The following is a 21,221-nucleotide window of genomic DNA, read 5'->3' as shown; positions in this document are numbered from 1 at the left end:
CGATAAAATCTTTACTATTTTGGAACGTTCTTTTTTAGTTAGTTATAAAAGTTTAGTGGGCATAAAATGTACAATTAGCATGAAGGTAATCTTTTCTTTTTGATACAAATTACTCTAAAGTCCATCATCCATTGATCCTTTCCTTATCATTTTCTTTCCATTTCCATTTGTAATATAAATAGATCGAATTAGTTAATGCATACAAGTTTCTAGTATCATACCGTACTTCGGCTAACGATTCCATAAATTGGCACATCACTATTCCTAACTGTTAGCTGTGTTAAATTGTTGCTATTCGTATCTGGCGAGGCAATAATTGTATGACAACCGTGTTTGCTGAACGTCCGCGCACTCTCAATTGAGATGCACATCTCTGTTGTAAATACTTTGTTTACAAACAAATGATAGTAATTGCTAGTAAAGTTTGCTCTTTAATTAATGGTGCAGTTTGAAAGTATGCATTGTTATACGTATTATTGTATTTTAGTGATGTATTTTTATGTAAGTTCTACCTCGTAATAAACTCTATCGGAAAAGTAACTTGTTTTTCCACTAATTAATTTATCCAAAATTATCTTATCAATAAATATTATTAGGGACACAAAAGTAGTTTTTTATTTGATGAGTAGTCTCGTATGGGTCGTGGTTCCCACTCGGAATTGAAGCTAATCTTCCAGAGGCAGAGCCCAATTCTCTGACCATCGGATATCTGGAAAGCAGGAGTACTAAACAATGTATAACAGAATATTCATTTTTGTAACCATGCCGTAAATATCCGCTCCACGAAAAGCAAAAATGTAAACGTTTCTAAATAGTTAACACCCCTGATTTATAACTCGTAAAATTTTTAAGAGTAGGTAATTTTCGTACATGCTCTTGATGAGTTTTAAATGATGGTTATTTTCGTATTTTTACGATGTCCAGGGAACAGCCCACCCTATAAGCCTGTCAGCGCGTTTAGTCGTTTATCTAGGAAATGAGTATGAAAACAACTGTAAAGTGTGTGGAAGATACATTTCATACGAGTTCTTAAATCTTTTCTCTCGTTACTAACTAAAGTTAATGTGACGCTGACGAACTTTATGAAGATACTATAAAGGATGACTTCTAGAGATGTCATTTTGATTTGTTCTTACATTTTGATTTGTTCATAAGATAGAATCAAAGACACGTTTATTTTGTTTATAGGATATTTATATTCTTCGAGCTAATATCCCAATGTTTGCCGGTTTTGAGCTGATATACCTAAACGTTCCATAAGGTGCAGTTAAACCAATCTGTACAGTATTAGTAGGAGCCAATGTTTAGCAGACACTGTAAAACCATATTTGTCTGTATTATTTAAAGTTTAGACACATTTTGTTTATGTTATTATTTATTATTATGGCGTAGCATCTTATTTATTTATCTTTACTGCCATTCTGGTCCTCGAAGCCCGAGGCGTCCGCGTAAATCTATTCAACTATTGACATGTTAATTCGAATGAAGATAGCAATCTACATTAGTAATCACTACTGTCAGCAGATCTGTATCTTTGTGGCAAGTTAAACATGTTTAATTTTATGTAACAAGATGAGTTTAACTCGAACAACTATTGGATTGTAATTTATCGATGTTTCTATTTCCAGTTCGTGGTGTGAAATGATGAGATCGGTTTAATTGGTTTGACAAGTAATTTATATTTTATGGTATGAAACATAGATGCTTGTAATTATTTCCGTTTAATATCGAAATTGGTTCCTTTACATAATAAGTAGGTACTTACTTATGAGTTTGATTGAGAAGGAAAGTCTTCAACTTTGATTTCTTAGTGTAGATAATTTAGATTAGTTGCGGGCTTAAATACAGTTTATTTTGTTGATATCGTCTACAAGTTTATCATCATCATCATCATTTCAGGCACAGGATGTCCACTTCTGAACCTTCCTGCTTCATTTATGAGATAATCTGTCCACCTACAAGTTACAAAAGTATAATAATTGTCTTCAAAATACATTTTTTATTTTATACGTACTAAATCCAATACTTTCAGATTACTTTCTGCAGTAAATCCAAAAGAACTTTCACTTAAAGACATAATCGTGTGACAGTACCATCCTTCGGCCACGTTACGACTCTGACATAAAAATAACGGCGTTCGGCACTTAATAAACCACTTAGCCGCTCATTAGAGTGTTATACACGGTCGTTCGATCGCTTTAATGCGAGCATGCGTACGCGTCGAAAATTTAGCACTACGATGTAGATGATGCATTTTCAAGTGTAAATTGGTTGTGAACTGTGATTCGTTTTAAAACGTGTAATTTTGGAACTTAAAGAGCTATTAAGAGTACTTAAGGCGATTAGAGTCCTCAATGACCTTGGGCGTTTGACCTTCACGCCGCGAGCAACACCCGCGTACCTACCCCGCACCAAAAACTCCGATTTGACACCGATCAAAAATACACGGGCATAGGTAGATACAGAATAGAAGCTCTTTCTTCATACATTACTGCCTATTATTTTAAACTTAAATTGATGAACCTTGATGTCGGTGTCATTTAACTCAGGCGTAAAGGTATTTAATAAAAATAACAAAATCCATGAACATTTTGTACGGGATAAAATTTTATTTTATTTTTCGTAAATTTTCTAATGCTTTTGTCGGTTCAGTCGTTCTCGAAATTTGAACAAACCCGACTTTATTACAAGCTTTTATTTAGCTTGCAATTTATGATGTATGTAGGTAATTACATAAATGTTTGTTCGGGTGGAATCTTGCAAGCTGAATTAGTTGCAAGCTGAATTAGTTAGACCAACTTCCTGACGACAACTAGGCTAGATGACAAAATTTCAATTATTTGTCCGCCAGACAGATAATTAGAAAATATTAGTTATTATTTATTTTCTTTCATAATTAAATAATAACAGTGCTACATCGAGTTGAAATGGCGCGATACGCCACGCTTGAGTAGAATTTTTACTCAAATGTGACGTCACGACGCGACATTTCAACTCAATATAATACTGTAATTATTCGATTATGGAAAAAATTAAAAAATATGAGTCTAATATTTTCTAATTATCTGTCTGACGGACTAAATAGAATTTCGATTTCATTACCCAGTCATCATCCCTATTGGAACGCATTAGTACCTACCTATAGTCCAGTCAATGAATGCCTTAACGACGGTGTAGAGAGAAATCCGTGGAACACAATTTCTGACCTCGGGACTTTATTTAGCCTAGTTAGGTGGTGAACATAGCAAAAGTCCCCGCCCTTAGCCCTTGAGCCGGCGGGGAGAGGAGGGTTTAAAGGTACCACTTTTCGGTTTTTCGCTTAATCCTCGGAAACTATGCGTCCTAGTGACATGACTACTACGAACCAAAAAAAGCTTATTCAATTTGCTACAGGTGAGACCGTCAAGTTTTTATATATCTTGTACAGTTTTTGCGGCATCTGCTCTAGAAGGTCTGTAAAATTGGAAATTTTATTGTTGTCTTACATGTTCCTTTCAGGAGAAAATCGACTAAATCAACATTGAGCAAACACTATAGACATGCGGGAGCATGTTAAGCCTAGTTCCAGGGAGGGGACTGCACCGTGCGTATATTTAGACGAACCAATTAGAGCCACTTTTGACTCCTCATCATTCAAAAACTGCTGTGCATTAACACTTCAAATTTGGCTCATGTATTGAGACTTGCAAGATATACATCAGCTTCAAATTTCATAAATATACCTCAAACGGTTATTTAGGTATTGACGTTCAAAAATCGATATTTAGAGCACTAAAATCTATCTATCACATGTGAAATGTTAAAATTTACTGGTTTTTTATTTGTTCCTATGTATTTACATAACTACCTTTCTAAATGCCAAATTTGAACCTTCGAGGTCATCTGGAAGTGGTTAGAATTTGGTCTATAGGTCAGACATGTAGATTTTTGGACGTCAATATCTAAAGAACCGTTTGAGGCATATTTATAAAATTTGAAACTGATGTATATCTTGCAAGTCTCAACACATGAGCCAAATTTGAAGTGTTAATGCACAGTAGTTTTTGAGTGATGAGGAGTCAAAAGTGGCTCAAAGTGGTTCGTCTAAATATACGCACGGTGCAGTCCCCTCCCTGGAACTAGGCTTAACATGCTCCCGCAAGTCTAAAATGATTGCTTAATGTTGATTTAGTCGATTATCTCCTGATGGAAACATGTAAGACAAAAATAAAATTTTCAATATTACAGACCTTCTAGAGCAGATGCCGCGAAAACTATACAATTTATAGAAAAACTTGTCTATCTCACCTGTAGCAAATTGAATATGCTTTTTTTGGTTCAAAGTAGTCATGTCACTAGGACGCATAGTTTCCGAGGATTAAGCGAAAAACCGAAAAGTGGCACCTTTAAACCCCCCTCTCCCCGCCGGCTCAAGGGCTAAGGGCGGGGACTTTTGCTATGTTCATCTCCTAACTAGTCTAAATAAAGTCCTGAAGTCAGAAATTGTGTTCTACAGTTTTCCATCTATAATGCTTTATTGACTGGACTACTAGTATGGTCTATGGCTTAAAAAAGCAAATGTTTCTGCTTTTGTCTATCACTTATGAAGAATAAACTGAAAATGTATTTGTCTTTTTATTAGAAATCCTTCATCAATTGATTGAGTTCAAATTTCGGATATACATGTAATTCGGGTGACAATGCAATATTGTGATGACATGGAGCTGGAAACTGCAGGGTCTGATGATGGAGCTGGAATGTGGCCATAGGAATAGGCTAGTTTCTTTAAAAAAGACTTTTGGTCCGTCAATTTTACATTATCAAAAAATATTGGACACGGGATATTTTTATTTTTCAATTAAACAAGTAATTACGAAGATAATGATGCGATGAAATTCCGCGTGACGACACAAATCGCCACATTTTTAAGCATAACTTGACGTCATGTGCCTCATCTTCTGAACTTTGGTGCGCTTCATCTCTTTAAATTTTCATAAGTTTAAAAAAGTGAAAAATACATTTAGAGTTTTTTTTTGGTAAGTTCACCGACGGTATTATTCAAACTCTTGCTACTTTCTTGCTTTATCCACGAAACATCCCTATTCTTCGAAATTATTACGATCTACAAACGGAAAATCTCTGCTACTACGCCGCAGTAAATTCCCCATCATAAATAAAAAGATTTTTTTAAAACAAGCTCTTTTATGCTAATAATTTTGGTTTCATGACATGCTCCTAAAATTCATCACCTTATAAGAGGATTTTAGTTTTTATCTGCGAAACTTTTTAATAGTACGTTTCATGGTTTGGTAATTTAGGGAAGTTTATTTGCACTTAACATGAAAAATATGGTATCAATGTACTGAGTACCTATGCACCTTCAGTGGCAACAACAAGGTCTACTGGGTACCTATAGTCTACTAAAGGCATGAAATAGATTAATTTCACTAAAAATTAAAACCAACTCCAAAACGAATCACCAAAAGGTAGGACACCGACACCGACTCCGAAAATGGCTAATTTTGTAATCAGTATCCAAATTTTTTTAATAAGCTCTATAGAACAATTCAATACCACTTTATCTTAATTTTTTTTAATGTGACAGGAGGCAAACGAGCAAACGGATCACCTGTTGGTAAATGATTACCGTCACCCATAGACACCCGCAGACCCAGGGGCGTTACAGGTGTTATTTTTAATTGTGGTATTTTCGCGAAGAAACATATTTAAAATCTAATTCTAATAAGTATGAAAAATATAAATTGTTTTCTTCACGTAAATCGATTAAGTTACAGATTCTGACTAGCTCCTAATTTGGATACTGATTGCAAAGGCCTAGTAAATAAATAACGTAATAATTTTTCTACTTGTATTTATCTAGTGCAGTTGTTTTGGAGTCAATTATAGTTTTTTTACACTAATAGATTCTATTCAGGTAGAAAATAGCGTCTGAGCGCGTCATAATTCAATTGTATTGTCTGACTGCACGTACTCTATGAACAATTCTGACATAAAATCTATTGTCGAACAAAAGCTGGGTTGCACCATCTTACTTCAACTTTGACAAGCGTCAAAAGTCTGTCTAACTCCATACAAAAAACACCGGTTATCGCCAAAGCTACGGTCAAAGTTAGGTCACGTCAGGTGGTGCAACTTAGCCAAAGAAAAAATTCATTTTGATCGCTAATGTCAGTTTGTAGCGAGTGACACAACCTCCCCGTCTGAAGGCCAGCGGCCGACTGCCGCCCGCACCCCGCGAAGGCCCCCTCAACAGCAAAACGTTCGGAATTTATCAAAAGTAAAATTTATGAATGAAAGTAATGTTCGATTGAAAAACGCAACGTGTCATTTAAAGATTAAAGAATTCCCAATCTATTCGTGCAAAAATCTTTTAAATTAACATAGCCGTTTTGGAGGAGTAGGGAATTTAAGTAAAAAATCGATGTCCCGTATTTATTTTTTTAATCCAAAACAAAGAGACGTAGCGAAAATTCAAACGTCACAAATGTAGTCCTTGAACTGTTGTATAACATATATTTTTTCAACTATTTCTGTCCAGCAGTAAAAGAGGAGTAGGCTTTACAAAATGCCCATTTAGCGCGGATTGAGGACACTAATCGCCTTAATTACGGGTTCTGCATGTTGGGTCTGTGGAACTGAAAGCTAGTTAAGTAGAATAAAAAAGGCGCAATTAGGTTTAATAAACGCAAAATAAAGTATGTAACAAGATAGAAGATCGAAAGAAAAATAAAACTATGTAAACATGTTATTTTCAATTTTCTAGTCGTTATCGTTAGAAAATCAAAGAAAATTATGCGTTTTGTTTTTCAATACAAATCTATTACTTTAGCTATTCGATCTTCTAAAGATTTAATGGAGTTGTGAATTGCACAACTCAGTGAGAACAGCTTATGCATCCAGCGGTATCTATGACTCACTCTGATTTACGATACGCTGCTTTTTATTTGTATAAATATTTGACATTACTATTGGGGCATTCCACGCGAAGCGGGCAGGTAAAAAAAGTCGATGTTTCCGATTTCAGTAATATTTGAGTATGTTCTACTTATACATATTATTGATACGTGTACCAAATATTTTTGTAATATAATGACTAGTTTAAGAGTTATGGGTCTTCGAAGTTTTCGACAACCGGTTGGCATGCAGTACTTCAAAGCCGATTATGGAGTCATAAAATTATATATTAAAATAATTAAACCACGGGATTTATTACTTCATTTACCGTGCTTTTTAACTGTATTTTTGGAAACGAAAAAAAAATTATTTTTTGCCAAAAAAAATGCAAATTAATTTTTTTTCCTTGATTTTCACAAAGTTCGACCCTTTCGATTTTTTTATTTTTTTTTTATTTAAATAGCTAATATTGTGTAGAACATTCATGCCAACTTTCAAAGTGGGCGTGGAAGTGGATTCGGAGCTAGACTGAAAATACTGCCGAAGGGTGGCGTCCAGCGCCGCGCCGTCGCGCTACCGCGCCTGAAGCCCGCCGCCTGTGCGCGTTTAGTGAAACTGACAAGCAAATAAAATCACTTTTGACGGAAAGTTTTTTAGATTTTTAATAACACCAAGACATTTTTAATACCTATTAAATACTAAAATACGTTATAAAATAAAGTAGTAGTAGTAAATAAAGTTGCGTTTTTCCGTATCGTGAAAAATAAATTACATTACTCGTAACTGTGAATATTTCCTAACAAAAATAGAATGAGCTGTTATTTTTATACCTTTCGAGTTACAAAAGGCGATTATGTGAGAGGCAGACGGTCGTCAGTGCTTTCATCCTATTCCTATGAAATTAAGTGGCTCATAATATTTTTTAGATATAATGAAATGAATACTAGACCTTTCATTCTATCTAGTCTTTTGAAAGGTCGTAAATTATTGGTAATTAGAAGATATTGTGGACCGGATTAATAGATCCACCAGTTAATTTAGGTCAGGACTAATACCCAGAACCGAACCGAACCGGCCGTGCCGCCCGGCATGTGCGGATACGCCATAACTAGGCTTGTGTAGTACATGTACTATGTACTAATAGGAAGCAATTCCTTTAATTAAGTGAACGAGAACGAACTATTCCGTCTTGGTCGTTCAAATCGGTCTTTTAGTTCACTTTAGTACAGCCGATCACTAATGAATAGGTGTGAACGAGACGTGAAATTGGTGACAACCGAGCGCGAGCGAGATGGATTCGGCTCTGTGAGTGTGTAGCGAGTATTTTTCGATATTGGACCATAAATGCATAATGAATAAAGACTTTTTTCGTTCGATCTACCTAATAGAATCAGTGTACTAAAATGTGCTAGTTAATAGTACTAGAAGACCGAACTAGTTCATTTGACCGATTTTCGGAGTTCGGAGCGATCCTTTCAGTGTCCGAGTAAGAACAAGCCTGGCCATAACGTATTTTTTAGTATTTAATAGGTACTAAAAATGTCTTGGTGTTATTAAAAATCTAAAAAACATTCCGTCAAAAGTGATTTTATTTGCTTGTCAGTTTCACTAAACGCGCACAGGCGGCGGGCTTCAGGCGCGGTAGCGCGACGGCGCGGCGCTGGACGCCACCCTTCGGCAGTATTTTCAGTCTAGCTCCGAATCCACTTCCACGCCCACTTTGAAAGTTGGCATGAATGTTCTACACAATATTAGCTATTTAAATAAAAAAAATTAAAAAAATCGAAAGGGTCGAACTTTGTGAAAATCAAGGAAAAAAAATTAATTTGCATTTTTTTTGGCAAAAAATAATTTTTTTTTCGTTTCCAAAAATACAGTTAAAAAGCACGGTAAATGAAGTAATAAATCCCGTGGTTTAATTATTTTAATATATAATTTTATGACTCCATAATCGGCTTTGAAGTACTGCATGCCAACCGGTTGTCGAAAACTTCGAAGACCCATAACTCTTAAACTAGTCATTATATTACAAAAATATTTGGTACACGTATCAATAATATGTATAAGTAGAACATACTCAAATATTACTGAAATCGGAAACATCGACTTTTTTTACCTGCCCGCCTCGCGTGGAATGCTCCTATTGTTTTATGGACTGTAAGCTTTTAGGCAACTGCTTGGGAAAATTTCCGGGTAATAGAGTTGTCAAGTTGCGCAATTTTGTGGGAAATGTATAAGAATGTCTCATTTATAAGGTTGGAAGTAGGTAAGTGATCGACCTTTTAAATGGTATGATAAGATTGGGAAACTGGAGTTAGACAGACAAGTATTTTTATTGAACATCACACAGCGCTGATAGTACAAGAAACAAAAAATTGAAAAGGTGAAGCAGTTTTAATGCTAGGAAGCAAATTCTTCCAGATAACTCGAGGAGCGGGCATTGGCCCTATTATTACATGTAAAATAAGTTACTTATCGTAATTTTGACGTGAGCTAAGTACCTAATTTCTGCATATTTTTGTCTTTAATGTAGTACTGATGCTAGCACACACTTACTGATACGTCTAAACAATAACTAGGTATAGCAAAGTCCACTACTAGACTTGCATAGGCAGGTGTGAATCTTTGTACTAATTATACTTTCAGCTGCCACTAAGTAATTCCCATTGTCAGTGCATTAATGTTACCTAGTCCTTACAACCACCTAGATCGAATTAATAACTAGTTGATAAGTGGAATAACTAGACCGAATGAATATAAATTAGATCCTCACAATAGCTACACGTTACAGTTAAGGTAAAATCATGCATAGTAGTTTAGCATAATGAGATCTAAACTTCTACATTACCTCATCTGCTTCAGTTTTATTATTATCGTATTAGTTGGTTCCTGCCAAAACATAACGGATTGACCAGACAAAAGGTATGATGTCAAATCCTGGAATTGTAGAGATTCAAATTTTCCTTGGAAACTATTTTTGGTAAACACGAAAAGGTAGATCTCCCTAAATACCTTACACGATGCAAACAAAGTTATTGAAGATATTAAAACGTTTTTGTGAGAGGCTAACCCGGATTTCGCCATTAATCCCTATTTTTTAAGTGACCCCTTACAAATGGTCACTTAAAAATTAGGGATTGATGGTGAAAACGGGCATCAGGCTTGTTGTGACTTTAACAAACGTCACAAATCTATCAAACTCCATACAAAAAACACGGGTTATCTAAAAAGTTAGGTGCTGATGCAACTCAGCCTAAAAATGTCACTTTCAAATAATGAGATCTTGCGAACATTTTATGCTAAAGAAGTATTTTTTTCACCAACGTTTCTATTATTAAGAAGTAATTCGTTAGACCAAAAAAAGACATAATTTTGACCATCCTGTTTAGGCATATCATTATCAAAAGTCCATTCAGCATCCTCATTCACGACACCAGCCTAACGAGGCGCGGCGTCTCCCACGGCCACAGAATAAGTAATAGTACCACGCCGTAATAAGCACTAACCATCCACTTACCATTGTCTTGGACGAGGTGTTTAACTTAGAGTTAACGGATAAGCTAACTTGACAACGATCCACTTTCCGTAACCAATTTACTGTGCATGCAATGTAAACATTATTTGCTTTTTTAGCGTCCAATAGTGTCTAAACATGTAAAGTGCCTAAACATGGACTTAGAATGGTGTTTTACGAAATAAATCGAAAGCTTTAGTTTGCTGTTGGATTTTGTTATTCTCAAATTGGTTTAGTTAGTTGGCACCAATAATCAGAAACAAGACACTGGAAGAAACAATTTTGACAGCCCTTATAAATGTCAATTGATTGGTGCTTTAGGAATGATCGTAAATATGGTTAGAATTCGCAGCAATATGATTTTGATTGGAGAGACTGTGAAATTTTACTGAATCAAATTATTGAAAAAATAAAGAGTAGTAATTTAGAACGAGTGATGAGGTAATTTTCTCGTCCCTAGTTCCTATAATTCAGATAAAATGAATACTTTCAGTGTGTTAGATACCAAATACGTAATTGAAAACGACTTACTTTTCTTTTTAGACTATGGTCGTCATTTGGTCAGATATTGCACGTAGGAAATTGTTACATCTAGCATCGTTTTCCACGTCTCTTGTTAGCGTCTGATTGGTTCTGGTTTTATACGCTAGCATCGATTTATGGGATCATTACCAGGGGCTATTTGCCAACAAATTAATCTGTCTATCCCTTTCCCTGTATACTTCTAGTATTTATTGCTGAATCAGCCATTTGTAATATCAGGATTTAATCATTTAGACTTTGCCATCTGAAGTGCTAGCAACCGTACTAGGTATAGAAAATGATACTGATGTTTGTTGAATAGTAAATGAATTGATGATATCTAAAATGTAATCATTTTGTTTTCAGGGCTGCTGCAATATTACAATTAGCAATGTTCACAACAGCACTGAATGTCACAACTGAATTACCACCGGTAAGCATAACATTGTCTCTTAGGATGAGTTGCACCACCTAACTTTGACCGTAATTTTGACGATAACCGGTGTTTTTTGTATGGATTTTGACAGATTTTTGACGTTTGTTAAAGGTAAAGTAAGATGGTGCAACCCAGCCTTAGTTTCTTGCTATCTATCACATTATGTTTCAGTAGCATACTCAGTGGTCTTACGTGATCGCCTAAGGTCATATTAACAGCGGCTTCAGTCCGTAAATGAGTGTAACTGAAGTGTCACAACCAATTTAACTGTGCCGTAAAATAAATTCCAGGACACCGAGCCAGTCAGCGGGTACACATGGAGTGCGTGGGGCAGCTGGAGCGCCTGCTCCAAGTCCTGCGGGGGAGGAGTGGCGGTACAGGAGAGGCAGTGCTTACCCAGGTTACTATGCTCCCTTTTGGGAACAGGGGAAAGAAAGAAAGAGAGAAAAGTATTTATTCGATGCAAGTATTAGGCGAAGTATTAGGGTGCCTTCAAATTAAATTCAGTGGTGCCCACTGCAGCGTCTCCTCACGCCTCTAATGAGAAGGCGCCCTTAATGTTTAAGGAAAACAAAACTGCAAGTTATAGGTATATAGTGTGACGTAGAGTCTGTTTGATATGTTGATGATACATGTATATTGTATAGGTACTCCTATTAGTTCGTGCTAATAGAAATAAGCAATCATACAAATAAATAAGACCAAGTAGCATACTAGACGGTTTCAATATTACTAATCGGTGCTTTGAATCACTTTTTTTTTGCAAAACCCAATAGTGTTGAGGGATACTTAGAGCTACCTACTTTCTGAGAAGCTCTGTATTTTCAGCAAGACGAAAAGTTAATGAGGTTTCAATTACCTACATATCCGATAAAAACACCTTTCGTATCAATTTCACACGATCGGACAGCAAAAAAGAGACTCTACAAGCTACAAGGCGTCCGAATCACTTTTACTTATCGCCTCTACAGCACGATGTCTATCAGTTACCGATAGTTAATGCCTTCAATTAGCACATCAATGTCTCGTTCATCAATCCAATCGTTTAATTGTAAGCTTCGCAAAAAAGCGCCACACTAGTGTTTGGCTGTAGTTTTGCCCGGTTGAAAAATAGATTGTTTTGTTAAGAAAAATCGCTAGTTTTTTTGACTGAGTATTTACGACGTGGTTTTAAGTAAAATTAGGAGGCTATACGCTACGAGTATATGCTACGAGTTTTTGATGTGTTGCTATTGTGCAAACTGTTATGGAAGTTACTGCAAATGCATATTTTGGAGATATTTTAGCAAAAAATAGTTTAGCTCATAGTCTTATCAAAAAGGCTCAATTAAGGTGTGTATTAGATCATACAAGTAAGTTTATATTTTTGCTACCTAAAAGTCTCCTGATATGACGTTCAGACAGTGGGTGCAACATTTCTTTAGTACGAGTATATTGTAATAGCAAGCAACCGAACTTTTAAATAACGGTGAAAAATATTTTTCTCACTGTCTTGTACTAATATAAATGACACTCGTAAATACATACTACTTAAATTAAATTACAATTTCCCATTCAAGCACGTGCTGTCATTTAAGCTACAAGCACCTACAAGGCGTTAGTTATTATCGCATAAGCTTGTAAAGCGTTTAAGTATAAAAGCAAAAATTATAAACACCGACCGTTTATCCGCTCATTACAGCGTTTCGCTTTAGGCAGCCTTTACACCATTCGATTTTAAGGTACGTCTTCACTAACGTGTAACAAGATTCGCTGAAGAACGAATAATGTTAAGTACACTTGTTTTGGAAAGCTCTGAGTCTATTTTTTAAGGCAAGGTCTAAATGGATTTTGTAAAGCAAATTCGTTGTAAGTAAATTACACCCACTCGGGTGGTATTGTGAACAGTAGCTAGTTATATGTTACAACTGGGATTGAGTTATTATGTTTATAAAAACTCGTAAAATATCTATGGCTATATTAGGTAATGCTACCTTTAAGAGAGGCATTTTCTTTTTACTGATAAATTACTGACTATACTTACTGCGGAATGTTCCGGAATGTGTATCCACCGCCGAATTATTACATGTAACACACATGTAGCCTTAAATAACTCTACACCAAACTATTAACAAGACAAAATTAATAGCGCTTTCTGATTTAATTCTTTGACGCCCGCATATTTATAAATAAGTAAACGTTTAAAATTTACCGATACTTTCACTAACATTAATTAAGTAATAACGATACTTGTTTTGGCAGAGGCTACTTAAATTATACGTTATGAGTAACTTCCGACTCTAATTCAGGTGTTTTCACATGGTTACTTTTAAAATGGTAATTAGGTAATGTTTAGGTATTTAGTATATTTTATTGACCTCAGTCTCTTCTATGAATATACAGGTCTTTAAATAACAAAAAGAAACTAAAAAAAAACTAGAAGAAGACACTGAATAACTTTCGAAAATTTCTAAAACATAGACTCATAATAAAACTTTTGGAAATCATTACACGTAGGTTTCGCTATGCGCGAAATACAGGCATAAAAAATATTGTCACAAAAAACCTCGTGGAGAAAATTCGGGACGAATCATTTTATCCTAAAAGATTAAATCCAAAATTACAAAATAAATTGAGAAATAAAAGACCAATTCGCCAAGTGTAAAGGCCGCTTGCAGATCAGAGGTTAAAGATGCCCCGGCGACCCGGCCCGCACGGTTTTTAAGCGCCAAACGAGTGTGACCCTTAAGAGGGCCTATAACAAGGTGTTATTGTTAAACGCTTGTGTTTCTCAAACTTTCAACAATATAATAATGAAAAGGCTATAATAAATTTCTTTTGTGCGAGTTGTATAGTTGTAGAGTAAGCAAATTGATACCATGTTACCGAAATGCCCAAATGTAAACTATGGAAAGGGTAGGTAGTAGGTTTCACTTACTAATAAAGCAAATGGCACTCAAAAAGATCAAACTCAAAAGCGAGCGTGAAGTAGTCTCGTCAAAAAATAGTCTCTACATCAAGTTTTTAATTTGTCTCGTTTCTCGTACCAACTGTAAAAGCTTTGCTGAGTTCGCAACTAAATGGAGCTGTCAGCAGTGTGCAATATCAAAGAATATAATATTCGTTAGTTCGGTCCAGCCGAAAGACGTCCACTGCTGGACAAAGGCCTCCCCCAAGGATTTCCACAAAGACCGGTCCTGCGCCGCTCGCATCCAGGCACCTCCCGCGACCTTCACCAGATCGTCGGTCCACCTAGTGGGAGGCCTGCCCACGCTACGTCTTCCAGCTCGTGAATATATTAATTTAAATGCAAATAGCTGGTACTTTCGCATAAACTTTGGGAATCAATGGCGAGTGCTATTGATTGCTTGCACTCCTTGATTGACGTGCATCACCCGCACACATAGTCGGTAATGAACTGCAATTACCCTACACTTATACACTTGAGTGTACACATGTTTTATTTTGTTTCATGAAGGTATGGCGTTTAGTTTAAGATAAATTGTCTTAAGACAATGGATCTGAGACAATGGATACAAAACAGGGGAATTGCCAGGAAGTGGTAGGGTTAATACTGGGACGTGTAAAAGGGATTTTTAAAAGCCTACTTGCAAAAATAAAATGAGTTTTATGAGTTTAATGTTTATTAGAAGCAATAGAATTCCAGAAGCAATTTTAGAAGAAATCCTTGTATGCGAATTAGAATGCAATGGTTCTAGAATGCGTCACCGAAACGTCACGCTCACCCGAACGGAAGGCTTTTTTCAAAAATATAGTTTTCAACTTTCCTTATATTCCTATGCACCTTTGGCTTTCCTTGACAATGTACTGGAGGGAACATTTTAACTGCTGTTCTCTTGAACATAATACTCTATCACATGTCAAAAAATTCATTGGTTCCTTTACTCGTATAAGAAGATAGGTGAATCGACTAATTTACTTCTTGCGATCCAAGTGTGATAAATAGTCTGCACCAACATTAACCAATTTCATTATTGAATTTAATACTGAAAATTGCTTTTACGAGGTTATTTTAAAAAAGCCGGTCAAGTTTATGAATCAGTAAGGCAGCACTGTAAGTGAAATTTCAAAGTCTATCGGACTAGACTAGGTGAAGCGTGACTGGGGGCTGGTAATAACACAGTCCCCGGGAAAGTGCCGCGGCTACTGTACAATTTGCCGCATTTTCTAGGCCTGACATTTGAGGTTAAATTACTTTTGCACAATACCTCAGCAAAGTACCTAGATTGATATATTTAGAATTTTACGTGTAGGTAGCATTTTTTTCTGGAACTACGCTTTTTTTTTATGAGCAGTTTTTCAGAACATTGTGACTTTTTCTATCACTCATTTGCCCACCCTAAAAAAGAGAGCAATTATTGTATACTAGCTTTCTCGCCCGCGTGGAATTTTGTCTGTCACAGAAAAACTTTATCGCGTGCATCCCTGTTCCAAAAACCGGGATAATAACTATATATGTCCTTTCCCGGGATTCAAACTATCTCTACGCCAAGTTTAGGCATGAAAGCAAGACAGACAGACAGACAGACAGATAGACAGACAGACAGAGTTACTTTCGCATTTATAATATTACTTAGTATAGATAGATTTTAAAAAGTTACAAAGAAATGTTTTATAAATACGTGTTAAATGTATTCTTAATCGTAATTATTAGTACCTCAACAAAATTACAACCTTGAAAGCGTGCATGCGTACAACCTAGTAAGTGCATAACTTTACGTTCCCATTAAAACTCTTTATTAACCATCACAGTCATAACATTAATTTCTAACTGTACTGCCAATCTGTGCGCGTACGCATTCCCTCTCATAATAGGGGCCACCATTATCCTCTAGCCATAACAAATCCTCCGTCATCATTAATAACTATAAACCGATCCGTTATATCCAGGGGGTTATTTCGCAGATGGAATTCTGTTCGTCTCTCTCACACGTACCAGATTTCTCGAATGAGTGAAAATGATGGACGATATCCAAATCCTTCTGTTGAGGAAGGCTAGCGGTAATTGTAAGGTCGGTCGTGTTTGGTAAGTGGATGTTAATTACAATCAGTAGGTACCTATATAAAGTAGCATTTATTTTGAGTTAGGTTTCCCATCTAGTGAACTGCTATCCTAGTTTAGGTTTCGGGTTGTGGCGCTCTATGGAGAGTTAGGAAAAAAATGGAGAAAAATAAACGTAGGTCCTACACCATGTTCACCAAAAGTAGGCAAAATTAACCGGTTATTATTATAAAGTCATTTGCAATGATATAAGTAGTACGAGTAATATAACTTTGCCTGTAATATTAATCCACTTTCTTGGTATCTAACAACATCAACGTTAAACAAATCTATGGAAATTGCTACAAAAACTAACGTGTTTGAAGATAAAATAAATACCGGTTACATCTAAGATTATGCAGTTTTATGTTAAGCTAATCTTGTAATAGCACCATTAACCGAATGGACTTAATCGTAATAAAATTATCGTGTACTTCTGTAATTAAACAAGATGCTTATCTCAATGCAGAAATTAAGATAATGTTGTAGAGTAAAGGGACATAATAGTAAAACCTAGTGATCTAGAGATTGAGTTGCTCTGGTCCCGCATTCAATTTTCAGATGGGGTACTTTTAAAAAATGGTCCTATGAGCCATTCCAGATTCATTTAGGGGCCTATGCCATCTAACGAACGTCGATAGCGCGCTTAAAATACTTGGTGTGGGCCACTAAGGCTGACTGGCATTCCTTATTATAAACAATAGCCGGTGTTTTTGTATGGTTTTGAGACACGTTTGACGTTTGTTAAAGTAATATGGTGCAACCCAGCCTAAGAAGTCTAGTTATCATAATACTGCAACCTAAATGAGTTTAATCCAGTAAAGAAACAATCCTATCTAGTATAGGCTCATCTAAAGCTATAATTTTAGTCACAACAGATAAGTGCTGTAGTGTCTGAGCTCTATTGCATTTGTATTGGGTGGTCATGTTTTACTGTGAGACTGAAACGGCAATCTATTATTTACATTAAGACCCAATAACTTCATGAACTTCATAATAAAACGTCAATTTAATTGCAATGATTTTATCGTGGCCAGATGAGTCTATCTCTTCATTTAATGTGACTATTTTACAAGCACCATAACTCTATGCTTGAAGTATTTGTGGCCTTTTACAGGACAAGCTTCTTAAGATATTTTATTGCGTGTAAGATATCTACTGTTTACGACTCAATATAACCCAATAGAGTGTGTTTAAATTATGTGTATGGAGAACATTCTCTCATTAAACGTAGTATCCTGCTGATACAGGCCGTAAATATCCTTGACAAATTAAGATGATCGTCATTTGTCATGTGCAGTCCAAGGGATAAGGTGCTTGACTTTCTTGTTGATGCATGGCGCTGGCGTTAGTTTTTTATGAAGTGTTTTAGGAAAGATAGTTAACTGGGTTTCGGTACATAGATTACGAAATTATAAATGAATAATACCTACCACAATGTTTAGCTTAATATGACGTTGTCTGTACAAATTGTAAGTACGTTTTGCAAAATGGTTCCAAAAGGAACAACTTACAAACAATTACCGTAAAATATGTGTTTTTAACTTAAAAAGTTAATTCTATTGACTACTGAACTTTAATTGACACACACAGTTACACACCACATTATAAGGTTTTAAAAAAGAGTGAAATTTTTATTGTGTGCTGGCTGGCTCTAGGCCTATACTGTTATTCGGACAGTGTACACATTTCATTAGACAAGCAATAAAGAGTCTTTGAGTTATAGCTTAAAGTCATTTGTGTAATGCTTTAAAAGCACTTATACTTCACAAAGGCGAGAATTTTGAGGTTTTCGATAAGATGATAGTTAATGTGATTGATGGGGTAATCATTTGACTTTATTTAACATTAAATAACACCTTAATAACTCATTTACTCTCTCATTTTAAAAGTGAAAAGTTATTGTGACCGCCGAAAGTTAATTTTGATAGAATAGCCGTGGAATTAGGAATTACGAAAGATTTTTGTACTTATCGTGGGAATGTTATGTCACAATACTGTCCATAATTTCACTGGTGTTGATTATATTTTAACCAACTTCAACAAAAGGAGGAGGTTCTCCATTCGGTTGGTATTTTTAAGTTTATCTTTTAACGTAATTATTGTAAGAATTAGTCCTATTATACGGTACCGATAGTGAAGTAAATTTTTTGGGCCAATAGATAGTCTATGTCTTTTTTCTACTTTTCTCTACTTATTTAAATTGATTTAGAAAACCCATGAAAACGTAACAAACGGTGAAACGGACAGACATCTTTAATAGTATTATAAATATTAATAAACCTAGTTGTATCCCGGAAAACTGTCTCACTTAAATGATTATTAATAATATGTAAATTTCAGCCCGCTCGTCTATTTTCCCTGATTGATTATTAGTCCATAGAAGGTCGATCTGAACTATCTTTAATTAAAATCTGGCATTACCCTCTCGCCCGGCGCCACGGCTAATGATGGTACTCACTTATCATTAAATAGTTTCTGATAAACGGTGCAAGTGTGGGTACCAAGTGGAACCAATCATTACGTTGGACATGAATATTCAAAGATTCTATTCTATAGGTAGGGCGCTGTATGCAGATAATATAGAACAGACAGCATCATAGAGTGTAGACATGTTCGTTTGTTTCAGCCAAATGACGTTCACTGCTGGACAAAGGCCTCCCCCAAAGGTTACACAACGATCGGTTTTGCACTCAAGGGTATCAAAATGGTATTTGAAGCAATGGCTTCTGTTTAAGTACTACAATTTATGCTATTTGAAACATTTTGCTGCAAGTTTATGATTTCTTAAAAAATCCGAACTTTATCAAAATGTGCTTTCAGATTCACTCAGTTTCAAATTCATTTTTATTCAAGATTTCAGTAGTAATAACATTTTACTTAACAATCACAAGTAAGATAGCTGTTCACATTTAGCTACGTCCAAGGCAGCTTTAATTTAACGTCTAAGTCCTGTTCCGAGGAGGTTACATTTGTAAACGAGGCTTCGACTAATATTCCAGATAGTTTCTTTTATTTTGCCTCAAATTAGATTACGCGTTTCAAGTTATTTGTTACTGACATGATTTCATTAGCTTCTTTTGTGAGGCCGCCTGGTTGTTTTTTAAAAGTAATTAGGGGTAAACGATCAGATTGATGGTATTTAATTAAAATTAAGTAATGATTTGAAGACAAGGCAACCGTGAGGCAAGTAATTTCGGGTATAAGAGCTTTTTACGCTAAACTACCGAAAAGATTTTAATGAAACTTAGTGCAGAGGTAGTTTGACACCCAGGGATTTTTTTTAGACTCGCAAGCGTATTAGTATTTTTGTAATAGACCCACAATTCACGCGGACGAAGCTGCTGGCAAAAATAGGCTTTAATTTGTAGAATGTCAACGTAAAGTTGATAAAGTTGACAACTGGCCGATCCGAGGAACACGGGTTCGAATCCCGCCGCTCGACTATTATGGTGAGCTCACTCGTGACACAAGCATATTTAGCTTAGTACGAGGAGCTAATGGGTCTATTGGTAATTTGTTTTTAACTTCCAGTTACCTTTGTTACAGATCCAGAAGTACAGCTGTCAACACAACGATACCACCTCCCCTGTCATCACCCCTGCCGCCTCCCCTGCCACCGCCGGTGATCACCGTGCGAGTGACGCGACAGACGCGCGACTGCCTCGGCGTAGCGCGCCGATATCACGAGTGTAATACTGCTGTGAGAACTAATATTATTAATGTAGTTTGTTCCTTGAATCACAGGATAAGACAAAAAGTATCTTCTGATGTGACGCCATGAGGACCAGAACGGCATAATTTGGGCCATTTGGCTAGACTGGTGTAGACTCAACCAGTAAGTCGCGCTACAGTAACGCAAAAAATAATTCTACTTTTTTTCTTAGATGCATGATGACAAATAAGTACATTAAATTTGAATGATGAATCCTGGCTTAGATGTCTGTAAGGCAAATTAAAAAGAGAATAAGGACTTACTAGAAAAAAATATCTTCAAGGAAGATACACAAATTTAACAAAAATGGTTCCAGAAGAAGTCCTCACTAACATATATAATTACATTATCCTTCAATGTATCCAAAATCAGACCCATTTTGGACGCGTTATTCCGCTTGAAAATGACACTTAGTTTCTGAAAAATCATTTGAAGATATTTTTTTCTACTTGTTCAGTGACTCAGGGAACAAATATGCAATTAAAACTATCTAACACAACGATAATCAGTATTTACCTACAAATTATCAGTATTATTATATCATGCCAATGTCAATTGAACATTGATTTTAATCAAAAGTGTAATTATAATGCCAATGACCAAAGCAGTCTATCTGTAAACAAAAAATACTTGTAGATTATTATAAGGACAATCGATAACGTCCATCGATTAGAAACTGGACTTTTATCGGAATAAGATCCGTCAAGAATATCTGGCTTAGATTAGGAGAGACCGAGGAGAGTTGTAACAGAGGAGAGTTGAGACATTGACGATTTTTTGGAACTTATTAACTATCAGCGAGCTCGCAACAGCACGTATTTGTTAGCTCGAGACTTACTTAAACTAAAAATGGCGCACTGTTACGAGCTCGCTAGTAGTTAATAAGTTCCAAAAAATCGTCAATGTCTCAACTATCCTCTGTTACAACTCTCCTCGGTCTCCCCTACCAACAGTTTACTATTGCAAGTATACAAATTTCCTCTAGCTATCTGTAAAATTAGTGTACCTAGATAATAACAACAAAGTACTTATTAGGTACAGTTATTTGCGCTAACTCTCCTATGCGCACGCACATAGTCGTGAGCGAATCTAGAACCAG

General features: G+C 35.8%; 1 protein-coding gene across 1 annotated transcript in view; it reads left to right on the top strand.

Annotated features, from left to right (window-relative positions):
• LOC135080229 (thrombospondin type-1 domain-containing protein 4-like) overlaps window positions 1-21,221 on the top strand; it is a 77,821-nt gene that overhangs the window by 5,513 nt on the left and 51,087 nt on the right. The window contains exons 3-5 of the mRNA XM_063974910.1: window positions 11,297-11,363; window positions 11,657-11,766; window positions 19,957-20,110. Coding sequence (XP_063830980.1) covers window positions 11,297-11,363; window positions 11,657-11,766; window positions 19,957-20,110 — 331 coding nt within the window. The remainder of the gene's footprint in view (window positions 1-11,296; window positions 11,364-11,656; window positions 11,767-19,956; window positions 20,111-21,221) is intronic.

Source organism: Ostrinia nubilalis, chromosome 17, assembly GCF_963855985.1.
Source record: "Ostrinia nubilalis chromosome 17, ilOstNubi1.1, whole genome shotgun sequence".
Lineage (NCBI taxonomy): Eukaryota > Metazoa > Arthropoda > Insecta > Lepidoptera > Crambidae > Ostrinia > Ostrinia nubilalis.
Note: the sequence above shows the minus strand (reverse complement) of the source record. Positions and strands in the feature narration are given on the sequence as shown.